General features: G+C 39.7%; 1 protein-coding gene and 1 non-coding gene across 10 annotated transcripts in view; one reads left to right on the top strand and one right to left on the bottom strand.

Moving 5' to 3' along the window:
• slc7a2 (solute carrier family 7 member 2) overlaps window positions 1–14,348 on the top strand; it is a 131,229-nt gene that overhangs the window by 76,917 nt on the left and 39,964 nt on the right. For all 9 annotated transcript variants that reach the window (XM_073064579.1, XM_073064577.1, XM_073064582.1 and 6 more), the window contains 3 exons: window positions 4,552–4,942; window positions 7,546–7,701; window positions 10,335–10,500. In XM_073064579.1, coding sequence (XP_072920680.1) covers window positions 4,567–4,942; window positions 7,546–7,701; window positions 10,335–10,500 — 698 coding nt within the window. In that variant the 5' untranslated portion in view covers window positions 4,552–4,566. Of the gene's footprint in view, window positions 1–4,551; window positions 4,943–7,545; window positions 7,702–10,334; window positions 10,501–14,348 lie in introns of those variants that run through there.
• Window positions 5,579–5,684, bottom strand: LOC140738155 (U6 spliceosomal RNA). Its single transcript, XR_012101320.1, has one exon. It is a non-coding gene; the product is annotated as a U6 spliceosomal RNA (small nuclear RNA).

The raw sequence follows: 14,348 nt of genomic DNA, 5'->3' as shown, positions 1-14,348 counted from the left end.
CCAGCAGCAGTGCTTGAAGACCCAGCCTGGAGATCAAGGCTGGAGTCAGAGTTAGAGGTTGCGTAATCGCCACTTTGGAGGTGTCTGAGGACGTTGAAACCCTCATTGATGGCTCTTCCCTCATTATCATTCAGGGCCCCAAACAGTCCTTCCAGGTGAGACGACACTTCACCTGTGAGTCTCTCGGGGTCATACACCATGTCAGGTCCTCCCAGTGTGGCCTCCTGTATATCAGTGAGACCTGACTTAGATTGGGAGATCACTTCACTGAGCACCTACACTCCATCTGCCAGAAAAGGTGGGATCTCCTAGTGGTCATCCATTTTAACTCCACTTCCCTCTCCCATTAAGATATGTCTATCCATGGCCGCATCCACTATCGTGTTGAGGCCACACACAGGGTGGAGGAACAATACCTTGTATTCCATCTGGGTAGCCTCCAACCAGATGGCATGAACATTGATTTCTCAGACTTCTGATAATGCTGTTTTTCTTCCCTGCCCCCCACCACTTCACCATTCCCCATCCTGCTTTTCTCCCTCTCAACTTGTCTCCTTACCTGCCCATCGCCTCCCTCTGGTGCTCCTCCCCCTTCTCCAGTCCTGTATCTCTTTCCCCAATCAACTTCCCAGCTCTTTACTTCACCCATCCCCCTCCAGGTTTTGCCTATCATCTTTTATGGCATGACAGGTTAGCATAATGCTTTACAGCATCAGTGATTTGGGGTTGAATTCCACTGCTGTCTGTAAGGAGTTTGTATGTTCTCCCTGTGATCAGGTACGTGGGATTTCCTCCCACATACCTTCCAAAGATGATATGATGTAAGCATGCTGTGTTGGCACTAGAAACGTCCCTGGAACATTCCCAGATGGTGTTGGTCATTGATGTAAATGATGCATTTCATTGTACATGTGACAAGGCTAATCTCTCAATCTGTCTCTGTACAAACAGGATTTTGGTTTAACTTCTCCACAACCATGCAGCACTTCTTCATTTTTCCTCTGGAGCATTGGCCCGCTTTCGTCAGTTGAAGACACCAGTGTGGGACTCAAACCCACGATCTTATATCCAGATATCAGATTTGAAAAAGTTTGCAGGAACATAATCGCTTTATTTTTACAGATTTATTTATTTTTTGGCAGCCCAGCACATTGCACAGACAGCAACCTACGTACTTCCAAAGCTAAATATTTAACTTGCTTTCGAGCATGCCAGATAACATTTTGGTTCTGTAATATGCCAGCTGAAATAAATTGTTTGGGCTCATACTGCTATTGACTGGTGATATTTTTTCCAGTGACTTGGAACAATTAGCTTTCACAGTTGACTTGGGTGCTACAATGTACTTGTAATGAGGTGTGCTAACTATTCCAGTTTGATGCCAGCATTAGATTTTTATTGCTTTGTTTTTTTTCTTAGCGTAGTCACTTGATGACAATGATCTTTTAACAGAATATGACTTCTTGGATATCTGCACTATTTTGCCCACACATAACTTGATGTGTACATGGAGAGAGTCCGCAACAAGGTTGCGTGCAAATGCTTTTTTGTTCTTGTTGATAGTCTTTTAGCTTGCATTACATCCATTTAAGTAGACTCATGCATGCTGGTGGCTTTGCAGGAATATCTGGTGAATAGTTGGTCTAGATGTGTCAGCCATAGAACCATAGAACACCACAGAACAGAGAACAGTCCATTTGGCCCTTCTAGTCAGTGCTGACACTTTATTTCACTAGTTCCATTGACCTGAACCCAGTCCATAACCCTCCAGACCTCTCCCATCCATGTATCTATCCAATTTATTCTTAAAACATAAGAATGAGCCCGTATTTACCACGTCAGATAGCAGCTTGTTCCACACTCCCACCACTGAGTGAAGAAAATCCCTCTAATGTTCCCCCATAAACCTTTCCCCTTTCACCCTAAAGCCATGTCCTCTGGTATTTATCTCTCCTAATCTAAGTGGAAAGAGCCTACTCGCATTTACTCTTGTCTATACCCTTCATAATTTTGTAAACTCTATCAAATCCCCCCCCCCATTCTTCTACGCTCCAAGGAATAAAGTCCTAACCTGTTTCCCTGTAACTCAACTCCTGAAGACCCAGCAACATCCTAGTAAATCTTCTCTGCACTCTTTCAATCTTACTGATATCCTTCCTATAGTTAGGTGACCAGAACTGCGCACAATACTCCAAATTTGGCCTCACCAATGTCTTATACAACATCACCATAACATCCCAACTCCTGTACTCCATACATTGACTTATGAATGCCAGGATGCCAAAAGCCTTCTGTACAACCCTGTCTACCTGTGACGCCACTTTCAGTGAACTGTGTATCTGAACTCCCAGATCCTTTTGTTCCTCCACACTCCTCAGTGCCCTACCATTTACTGTGTATGTCCTATCTTGATTTGTCCTTCCAAAATGCAACACCTCACACTAGTCTGCATTAAATTCCATCTGCTATTTTCTGGCCCATTTTTCCAGTTGGTCCAGAGCCCTCTGCAAGCTTTGAAAGCCTTCCTCGCTGTCCACAACTCCTCCAATCTTAGTGTCATCAGCAAACCTGCTGATCCAATTTACCAGATTATCATCTAGATCACTGATATAGACAACAAACAACAATGGTCCCAGCACAGATCCCTGAGGCACATCACTAGTCACAGGCCTCCAGTCTGAGAAGTAATCATCCACTACCACTCTCTGTCTTCTCCCACACAGCCAATTTCAAATCCAATTTACAGCCTCTCCATGGATACCTAGTGTCTGAACCTTCTGAACTAACATCCCATGTGGGATCTTATCAAATTTCTTACTAAAGTCTATGTATACAACATCCACAACCTTTCCTTCATCTATTTTTGTGGTAACCTCCTTGAGAAACTCTACAAGATTCGTTAAGTACAATCTACCACGCACAAAGCCATGCTGACTATCCTTAATCAGCCCTTGGCTGTCCAAATACTTATATATCTGATCTCTCAGAACACCTTCCAATAATTTACCCACTTCTGATGTCAGGCTCACTGGCCTGTAATTACCTGGTTTACTTTTGGAACCTTTTTTAAACAACGGAACATTTGCATGTAGTTGGTTGAAATGGTTCGGCTATTTTGGATAAACTTGATGAGCTATCAGGGCCCAGATTTTAGCCACTAGACTATACTGAGTTAAAGAGCAGATTGCCAAACAGTATAATGGGCCTCTGTGTACACTGTTGTGGTTGTTTGGAAAAGAAAAGATCATTTGGGATTTCTGCCTCATTTCTTTTTTTTGGTAACTTCTGTTGAGTATGTAAAGACAGTGCAGGGCACAGAATTGATTTATTGAAGTTAATGAATAGTTTGTTGGCATTGATTGACCAAATTTTGTGTGGATTGTAGAGAAATGTTCTGCCAGTCAAGAGGTGTATTGCCATTGCTTTCTCAGAGCCTGGTTAAGAATTGTCTTGTTAGTCACGCCCGCATGCTACAAATAAAATTAGCATACCTCGTATCACCTTAAAACAAACCTGTTCAAAAATATTTTGTGTAACTTACGTCAGGTCTACAGCCCATTTAGTCCAACTGGTTTCAGCAGGCAATTGTTTCACATGAGCCTCCTTAATCCCATGCATTTCTACTTGAGAGAAAGATTAAACATAAATAGAACACATTTGATGAATTAGCTGTAATATGTAGTGTTTAACATCACAATAAAGAGAAGTGCACAGTGTGATGATAGCATGTTCTGCAATCTCATCACTGGCCAAAAATTTTCCTTTTGGAAAGGCTTACTGGATTTACTTGTAACTGTATTTTTCCCATAGTCCTGTTTCAATGGTAGGCAAACTGTAGGTCAGGATTATCTGGGAGGGTGGAGTTAAAGCGTAGCATGACCAGTCTCTCAACAAATCTTAAAAATTGAAATAGTGAAAAGTGTTAAAGTATTGTTAGTAATATTAAATTTAAAATAACAAACAATTAAATATTTAAATATTGTACAAAAACATCAAAACACATGTTAATCAACTAGTGCTATTTCTGTATCAGGTAAATCCTGACACAACACACACAAATGCTGGAGAAGTTTAGCAGGTCAGGCAGCAACTATGGAGGGAAATAAATAGTTGTCATTAAGGGCCAAGACTAGTCCTAATGTAGAGACTCAGCCCAAAAACATTTTTTCCCCCCATGGATATTGCCTGGCCTGCTGAGTTACCACACAAAGGCTGGAGATTGCTCAATATTTCCAGCATTTGCAGAAGTCTCTGCCACTGAAATCCTGGCGCAAGAAGCTTTGAACAGGTTCCTATGTAGATAATGGGATCTGATGTAATTTTGCTGGCAGTGTTTTATCAATGTTTGTTGAGCAAGGTTGTTGAAATTAGTTGTGTTTAACAATAACTAAGTTTGAAATATAGTGGTGTGATCATTCATAAAATGTGAATTAAGTTCTTGAGCAGTATTTATGATGACTAATTAATGAAACCTTATTTCATGTAAAAGGAATTAAAGAACCAGAAATGTTTGCCTATCTATCAGTTCTAAAATATTTTTCTTTGTTTCAGCTATCCTCTTCAAAGATGATACGTTGTGGCTCAGTCCTGTCCTTCACTCGATGTTTGGTTCGTAGAAAGATTATAAGCCAGAGTGGCCTTGAAGAATCCAAGCTATGCCGTTGTTTGACCACTGTAGACTTGATTGCACTGGGAGTTGGCAGCACTCTTGGTGCAGGTGTTTATGTTTTAGCTGGTGAGGTCGCGAAATGGGATTCTGGGCCCAGCATTATCATCTCTTTCCTAATTGCTGCATTGGCTTCGGTGATGGCAGGGCTCTGCTATGCAGAGTTTGGAGCTCGTGTTCCAAAGACTGGTTCTGCATATTTATACAGTTATGTGACTGTTGGTGAACTCTGTGCATTCATCACAGGCTGGAATTTGATTCTTTCTTATGTCATTGGTAAGTGTTTTTACATATTATAAATTAGATTCTATTTTTCATTTCTAAAACTTGGATTTTTTTGTTTTGCTGAAAAGTGCAGTAGAAGTATATGCTTTAAAAAAAACACAACTGTTTTGGACCAGGGAAGATGAACCATTCATTTTTTTTATATAGACTAGTTGGCAAAGCTTTGTTGTAATCATTGCTTGTGTTCCTCTGTTGGTTATGTTGATTGTCTGACAATCCATAGTTCATAATTCCACTGTTGTAAGATCTGTAGAATCCCTGCTTCCTCAACACTACCTACCCATCCAGCAATCTTTGTATTATCTCCAAATGTGGCCACAAAGCCATCAGTTCTGTCATCCAAATAGTTGTAAAAAGAAGCTGACCCAATACTGACCCCTATAGAACACCAGTCATCACCAGCAGCCAACCAGAATAGGCCTTTATTCTGACTGTTTGTCTTCTGCGAGTCAATCTTCTATTCATACCAGTGTTTTCCTTTTGCATTTGTTAGCAATATATTCTTTATTATTAAGGCAATGTTCCTATCTGGAACAGATTACAATGAATTTCTGAATTCAGTGGATTCCAGTTAATTAGGCCATTGGTTAATTGGGACAGCCACTTATTCAGGACAACTCTTTTTTTTAAAATATGGAACGCTTCATGAATTTGCGTGTCATCCTTGCGCAGGGCCATGCTAATCTTCTCTGTATCGTTCCAATTTTAGTATATGTGCTGCCGAAGCGAGCACAGGACAACTCTTAAAGAACAAAAGCTAGTTGAGAAAATAGCTGGGATTCCCGTTGTTTATTAGGGACATTATCCTGCTTAATTAGGACAGGAGAATTTTGCTAAATGGTTTCTAAATAGTGCCAGTCTTGTGCGTTTGCATGGCCATTAGACACTGCACTGTGCTTACAGTGAACAGCTTTTAAATAGTGCCAGTCTTGTGTGTGCGTGTTTTCAAAAAGCAGTGATTTTTGTCACTGATTAAGGTTAGGAACTACCAAGAATACGGCAGTATTGACAACCATCTTGAATGTTACAATGAAGACTTGGAGGATGCATTCATTGAAAGCACTGTAAAAAGGCAGTCCATTGTCTGCACTAGGTGTCTGTGCTAATTTTCTTCATTTAGAAGAACAATCAGAAGAACACAGCAGTGTACACAGGATGAATTCCTCTGGTAGCTATTGGGAACTAACAGCTTTATAGTACTGTAGTAGTATTGGTAGTGTTCTGATTTGTTATGTATTTCATTTAAATACATAATTTGTTACTCAGTTAAATGGTAGTTTCTTTTTTATACCTTTTTAACTATTCCCTTGAAAATTCGCTAATTGGGACAGTCTCTTAATTGTGCCAAAATGTACTGGTCCCAATGTGTCTCAATTAACTGGAATCCATTGTATTTGGTATTTTCATAATGATTATGAAAGGTAAACTTTTACAATACATTTAACTGGAAATCTAACTGGACAGTCATACAGATGCAAGAGCATGTCAGAACTCAGACATTCTGTGGCAAATAATTTGCCTTTTGACATCCCAAATATTTTCACTGTCTACAAGACACGGGAACTTGATGGCATAATCTTTATGTACCTGATCGAATGCACCTTCAATAACACTTAAGAATCTTAAGGTATCCAACTGGTTTGACTGACATGTCTTCATTGTTTTGTCCGTCATTGCCAATGTCATGACGTCACTGTATACCATCCACGAAAAGTGCTTTTGAATCTCTGTCCTACTTTAAAACCTGCAAACTCAAAGTCAAGGTCAGCAGGTGCTTAGAAGTACCACCACTTGCTGGATCCCCTCAAACTGCACACTAACCTAATTAGAAAATGTATTACTAATTGTTCTATTGGCATTAGTCAAAATTTTACCATCCTTGTACAATAGTGGTTTGGGAATACTTTCTCACAGGCTGGTAAAAGGAGATGGCTCACCATCACCTGCTTGAGAACAGTTTGGCACTGGCTTTATCTTTTTGATCTGCCTGGAATGCTTAATCCTTAACACTTAAAAGGAATATTTAATAAATCTTGACTTTGAAATCTGATTTTTCCAGTATATTATTTGCTAGTTCATTTGAAATCATTTAACACTATTACTGAGCTAGAATTTTCAATGCAAAAAATTGAACACATTGAATAATAATGGAAATTATAGTAGTATACAATTGTACAAATCCTTAGTTTATATTATATTTCTTTTTGATGTGTGAGCGGTCAGATTAATGATTGATTATAATGATTATGGAACTGTTGAAATATTAATATTTCCTTAAAAATGAAAGCATTTATACTATGTTACTATTTTGCATTTTGATCTTTGTTTAAATTCACATGTTTGTAGAAGATGTGGCAGGTTTACAGGAGCATATTTGAGCATTAACCTCTTTAGTGCAATGATTATAGTGTGTGTAAAATAATAATAGTTCCAGAAATCAAATATAACCCTCACATGGAATTTAAATAGAAGCAATATGGATGTTTGGAATTGTATCAAGATCTGTGCAGTAATTATTCATCTGATAATTACCTTACATGTTTGATCATCCACAGTTTGATTTAATTACTTTTTCACATTGTCTTTGTATTGAGGTACGTCAAGTGTTGCCAGGGCTTGGAGTGGTACCTTTGATGAACTTCTTGGCAAACAAATTGGAGTATTTTTTGGCACATACTTCAGGATGCATTCACCAGGATTGGCAGAATACCCTGACTTCTTTGCTGTGTGTCTGATATTAATATTATCAGGTATAATTACATTAAGGTTGTACAATAAGCTGCCTTTATCCAGTAGACTGAAACATATATCATAATGAATTGTGTATTTATTTCCAGACAAAACAATTAAAATATATCTAAGATGTAAATTTCTAGCTTAAGATATTGACATGCAACCTAAAATAATTTGCTGTATGGAAACAACTTGAATTGTTTTTAGTCAGGTGTCAGATATTCAGTGCCAACCTGATAGAATACCAGATGACCAGATATTAGGTAGGTAGTCGTGGTGGATATGTCAAATATTGGAGAACATGGCTGTGGATGAGAGGGGGAATTTTGAAGGAGATTTATGAGGCAAGCTTTTTTAAAACAGAGTAATAGATGCCAGATATGATAGCGATGTTTAAGATACAGGAACAGGCAGGGAATAAAGTGATGTAGAACATGTGCAGTAGGCCATACGGCCTGTCCCTATGGTTTGGGTTCCATGTATCAAAAGATTGTTGTTCAGATAGTTTTCATGCAGGCATAATTTTTTATATGATAGTACATGAAAAGCCATCTCAGGATATCAGGAATAAGCTTTGCTGTGTAGCCGCACTTGGGCAAGTTGTTATCAGCAGTTTTGCAAGCGAGCTATTCTGGCAAGGAATGAATGAGTTCATTCACTCTAGTGACAGATTCAGTGAAGAGGCCCAACATCTTTCCACCAGCAGCTGCTCTATGTAACTGAGCTGGGACATAAGCGGAAACAATATTGGCCAGCACTGATTGCAAAGTGAGGGGTGAGTTTGAACCGTGCTGGATGCAAAAGGATCACAGATTTAAGTTCACTTGTAAATGAAGGAAGTATGATATAATGAAAATCATTTTTACGTGAGGAGATTTGGAATGCTGTGCATGAATGGATAAGTCATTTGTGTTTTCTTTAAAATGAGAGTTTGGCATGGAAATAGCAAGGCAAAGAGGATAAAGGGAGAACCTGTGGTCTTTTATTTTGGACAGAAAACAATGAAATAGTTACCCTTTTTACAGTCTAATAGGTGAAGCATATCCTTGGGGAAGCAGTATTGACTTTATTTTCCAACTTTAAAATGATCTTGGAACAGTTTCAGATGATTCTTGATACATGAAAACTGCTGTCATCTGCTTGTTTATTATGTCTATCAAGTCAAGTTTATTGTCATGTGCTAAGTACGGTGAGGTATGGTACGATGAAAATCTTGTAGCAATATCACAGGCAATAGATGCAAATGATAGTATAAATAGTAAATAAATCTATACGTACCTTTTATAAGACAATGGAGAGAGAACAAAACTGTTTAAAAACAGGGCCTTCATGGGGGGAAAAAAGAAGAGAATATATAGGAGATACTCGAGATTTTTTCATGAGGTGTGATTAGAAATTCAATCATGTGATATTTTATTTTTCAATTTTGAGCACTGAAAATTGAATATTTTTCCCCAAAGTGTGTTGAAGTGCAATACCAAGCACTTAAGATCATTTTATCTCCTTAAATGTGACCAATCACTTCCAGCTGGGAGTATCTTCCGATTATTTCGCATTGTGTGCACTTGTGATAGTATTAACCTTGTGTGCGTCACTCCTATAGGAACATCACAGGGGAGTTTCAACAACATTGTCCTTGGAACAACCTTTGCTTGTATTGTCAAGGCAGCTTGTTTCTTTGCCAAAAGAACTGTAGATTGGGAACCCTGTTTGGCAAGTCCCTTTTCTCTTGTCATCTGGTTCCTTCACTAAAACTGTAGCAATCCCATCAGCAGTAATTCCCAAAGTCCCTGCCAAGTCACTCCAGTGCCTTCAGATCCTTAATAATTTGAACTTTTAAACCCTCTGTTTTCCTCAATAGTCCTGACTATCTGACTTGTGATCCCCTAAGAATCCCAAGCTCTCCACTGTAACCCTGCATTCAATCCAATGTGCTCCGTTGATGCACCAGAATTTTGAGGCCAATATTTTGTTGCTTAAAAATTCTTGAGTAATAAATGATTTTTTTTAATTGATTATTTCCTTAAACTAATATTAATAGTGTTTTTGCTCAACCTATTGTGGGATTTGGATTTATTCAACATTTTATTTGAAATCCAGCTTTCAAATTAAGTTTGGAAGGTTATGTAAGTAAAATTTCACAACCATGATATTGATTTCTTCACTGTTACAACAGAAAGGCCTTAGGTTGTTTATACGAGGACAGATGGATTGCAGATTTTGTATTTTAATCTCCATTGTACAAGAGAAACATTGCTATTTTTTTAACAATCAATTTAAGGGCTCCTGGCCATGTAGAAAGGCAGTATTTTCAGGCCGTTAGGATGGCGCCTGTACCTATGTGTTGCAGTTGTTAAGTCTGCCAGGGATGGATCAGACAGATTTGAGTAACCCTGGAAGTTCCCTAAACATTGACTCCAACTTTTTTGCGGATGTGTGTTGAGGGTGGTGAAAATGCATTGGGTAGAATTTTCTGTATACATTGGCAAGGAACAGAAATGAGACGTACCCAGCTCCTCTGTCATTTTATTAGTTCTGCTAATAAACATTGACCAACATTGTGGTTGAACCGTTTTGTATTTGCTGTGGATTTACATTAGTGGCTAAAAGACCTGACTGATGATGCTTTTTAACATTTTATCCATCTTAGGTCTTCTGTCATTTGGTGTAAAGGAGTCTGCTTGGGTCACCAAAGTATTTACTGCTATCAATATAGTGGTCCTTGTATTTGTTATGATTACGGGGTTTGTGAAGGGAGACCCGGAGAACTGGAAAATCAGTAAGGAGTTTCTCATCAATGTTACAGCAACCATAAGGTAAGTTTGTTAAGTGGAAATTTAATGGCTGTTTTAAATGACCAGAAGTTTTGTTGAGTGTATGGGAAAAGAATCTATCATTAGCAAGATGAGGGATTTTCAGGTCCCAATTACCAGGAGGGAGGTTAGGAGAAATTTCTTATACAGATGGTTGCTATGCTTGCTATAGGGTTTTGGTGTGGAAATCCTTTAAGGCATATATGTCAAACTCAAGGCCCGCGGTGGAATTATCTTTGGCCCGCGAGATAATATCTAATTACTATTAAAGCTGGCCCCAGTAAACGAAGCGCCTATGGCGTATGATATGGCTAATGCTGAGTTTATTCAGGTACCAGGTTTTCAGGGTTTTTAGTGTTTATTCGGCAGTCTTCTTCATAAGAAACGGAATTTGTAAAGTGAAACACTTTGTAGTTATAGCAGAGACTGAGACACATGAGAGCAGCCTGAAAAAACGGAGGCAACGAAAGCTGCGTTCGCACGCGTCCGACTGATCCGGCCCGCATGAAGCTGCATTTTGCTCAATCCGGCCCGTGACCTAAAATGAGTTTGACACCCCTGCTTTAAGGGAAAATTTTGTCGATATTTGGAAAGGGATCTGGGGCAGTGGAGCAGACCTACAGGAATACTATTGAGTTGGTGGACCAAAAATGGCACAGATACTGCACCACACTTCTTTAGACTCAGAATTGTAGTAGAGCACAGAAATGGTCCCTTTGACTTACCCAATCATTGCCAATCATTTTGCTCAAGTACACGAATCATATTTGTCTACATTAGGTCCATGTCCTTAGAGCAGGTATATGGGAACCTGAGTGATCGAGTTGAGGATGGGGCAGTTGGAATACAAATAGATGCAGTGTGTAGTGAGGCTGTAAGGAAGGAGAGACAGATGATAGGGCAAAGTTGCAGTCAGCGGGATGAGTGGGAGTGCAATGTGGGGGCAAGATTGAAAAGGTGAGAAATATAGGACTGAAGGTTTTGTATTTAAATGCACGTAGTATATGGGAAAAGGTAATAATGTAGCACAGTTGGAGATTGGCAGGTATGACTTCATGGGCATCACTGAGTTGTGAAGATCATAGTTGGGAACTTAATATGCAAGAATACACTTTGTATCAAAAAAGACAAGCTGGTAAGCAGAGGGGGTGGAGTGCTCTGTTGGTTTAAAAAAAATTCTTAGAAAGAGGTGACATAGAACATAAGAAATAGGAGCAGGAGTAGGCCTGTTATGCCATTCAATAAGATCATGGCTGATCTGGCCATGGACTTGTTTCCACCAACCAGCCTTTTCCCCATAACCTTTAATTCCCCTACTATGCAAAAATCTATCCAACCTTGCCTTAAATATATTTACTAAGGTAACCTCCACTGCTTCATTGGGTAAGGAATTGATCAGATTCAGCACTTTCTGGGAAAGGCAGTTCCTCCTCATCTCCATCCTAAATCTACTCCCCCAAATCTTGAGGCTGTGTCCTGGGCCTAGTTGTAGGATTGGAAGATGTAGGATCCTTGTGGGTAAAGTTTTTTTTAAAAAAAACAACTGCATGGGTAAAATGGCTCTGGGAGTTATTTACAGGCCTCTGAACTGTAGCCAGGATGTGGGGTACAAATTACAGCAGGGATTTAAAAAGGGCAATGTTACAATAGTCATGGGGGATTTCAATATGCAGGTAGATTGTGGGAAAATCAAGTTGGTGTTGGATCCCAAGAGATGGAATTTGTACATGCTGACCTTTTAGAGCAGCTTGTGATTGAGCCCTCTAGGGGAAAGGCAACTCTGGATTGGCTGTTGTGTAATGAATCAGATTTGATTAGGGAGCTTAAGGTGAAGAAACTCTTAGGAGGCAAGGATCATAATATGATAGAATTCATCCTGCAGTTTGAGAGGGAGAAGATAGTCAGATGTATCAGTATTGCAGTGGAGTAAAGGGAATTACAGAGGCATGAGAGAGGAGCTGGCCAAAGTGGATTGGAAGGAGACATGAGTGGGGATGATGGCAGAACAGCAATGGCTGGTGTTTCTGGGGTTAACTTTGGAAGGCGCTGGTTGGAATTATCCCAAAGACAGAGGTACTCTAAAGGGAGGATGGGGCAACAGTGGCTGACAAGGGAAGTCCAAGACAGCATAAAAGTAAAAGAAAGAGCATATAGTATAGCAAACATTAGTAGGAAGTTAGAGGATTGGGAAGCTTTTAAAAACCAACGGGAGGCAATTCAGAATCAGAATCGTGTTTATTATCACTGGCATGTGATGTGAAATTTGTTAACTTAGCAGCAACAGTTCAATGCAATACATAATCCAGCAGAGAGGAAAGAAATAATAATGAACAAGTAAATCAATTGTGTATATTGAATAGATTAAAATAATGTGCAAAAACAGAAATACATTATTTTGTTTTAAAAAGTGAGGTGGTGTCCAAAGATTCAATGACCATTTAGGAATCGGATAGGAGAGAGGAAGAAGTTGTTCCTGAATCACTGAGTGTGTGCCTTCAGGCTTTTGTACCTCCTTCCTGATGGTAACAGTGAGGAAAGGTCACGCCCTGGGTGCTAGAGGTCATTAATAATGGACACTGCCTTTCTGAGTAAAAGAGAGGTGAAGTGGATATCAGACTGCTTGGAAAATGACACTGCAGAGGTAGTAATGGGGGGCAAAGAAATAGCAGACAAACTTGAGTATTTTGCATCAGTCTTCACTGGAAGACACTAGCAGTATGCCAGAAATTTGAGTGTTGGGGGCAGAAGATAGGTGGACAGGCATGTAGTGTTGAATAAGCAGAGAGGCTACAGAAAATCTTAAACAGATTGGGAGACTGGGCAAAAAAAGTGGCAGATGGAATACAGTGTTTGGAAGTGTATGGTTTTGCACTTTGGTAGAAGAAATGAAAGGGTAGGCTCTTTTCTAAATGAAAGAAAATTCAAAACTCCCGAGGTGCAAAGGGACTTGGGAGTCCTTGTACAGTATTCCCTAAAGGTTGATTTACAGATCTAGTCAGTGGTCAAGAGAGCAAATGTAGTGTTAGCATTCATTTCAAGATGACTAGCATGTAATGTTTACGCTTTATAAGGCAGTGGTAAGGCCTCATTTAGAGTATTCTGGGCAGTTTTTGTCCCCTTATCAAAGAAAGAACGTGCTGACAGTGGAGTAGGTTCAGAGGAGGTTCATGAGAATAATACCATGAATGAAAGGGTCATTAGATGAGATCCAGTGGAATTCACAAGAATGAGGGGTGACCTCACTAAAACCTACCAAATGTTAAAAGACCTCGATAGAGTGAATGTGGAGAGGATGTTTTCTATTGTGTGTGAATCTACGACCAGAAGCCACAGGCTCAGAATAGAGAGATATCCACTTAGAATGGAGATGAAGGGAATTTCTTTAGTCAGAGGGTGGTGAATCTGTGGAATTCATTGCCACAGACGGCAGTGGGGACCAAGTCCTTGGGTATATTTTAAGCAGAGGTTGAAAGGTTCTGGATTATATCTTTAATTTAGATGTACAGTGCTGAATGGGTCTTTCCAACCCATTAGCCACACTAACCAGCAATCATTCCCCCTCCCCCCCCCCCACCCCTGGCAATCCCAATTTAACACTAACCCAATCGCAGGGCAATTTACAATGACCAGTTAACCTACACAGTACTACTTTGGACTTTGTGAGGAAACAGGAACACCCAGGGAAAACCTACACGCTCCACAGGCAGGATGTATAAACTCTTAGAAGACACCAGGATTGAGCTCCAAACTCAATTCCCAAGCTGTAAAAGGGTCGCGATAACCTCTACATCGCTGTGGTGCCCAAGGAATGGTGTCAAAAGTGATGGGGAGAAGGGGTTGAGAGGGATGAT

The sequence above is a fragment of the Hemitrygon akajei genome, chromosome 13 (genome assembly GCF_048418815.1).
Source record: "Hemitrygon akajei chromosome 13, sHemAka1.3, whole genome shotgun sequence".
Classification (NCBI taxonomy): Eukaryota; Metazoa; Chordata; class Chondrichthyes; order Myliobatiformes; family Dasyatidae; genus Hemitrygon; species Hemitrygon akajei.
Note: the sequence above shows the minus strand (reverse complement) of the source record. Positions and strands in the feature narration are given on the sequence as shown.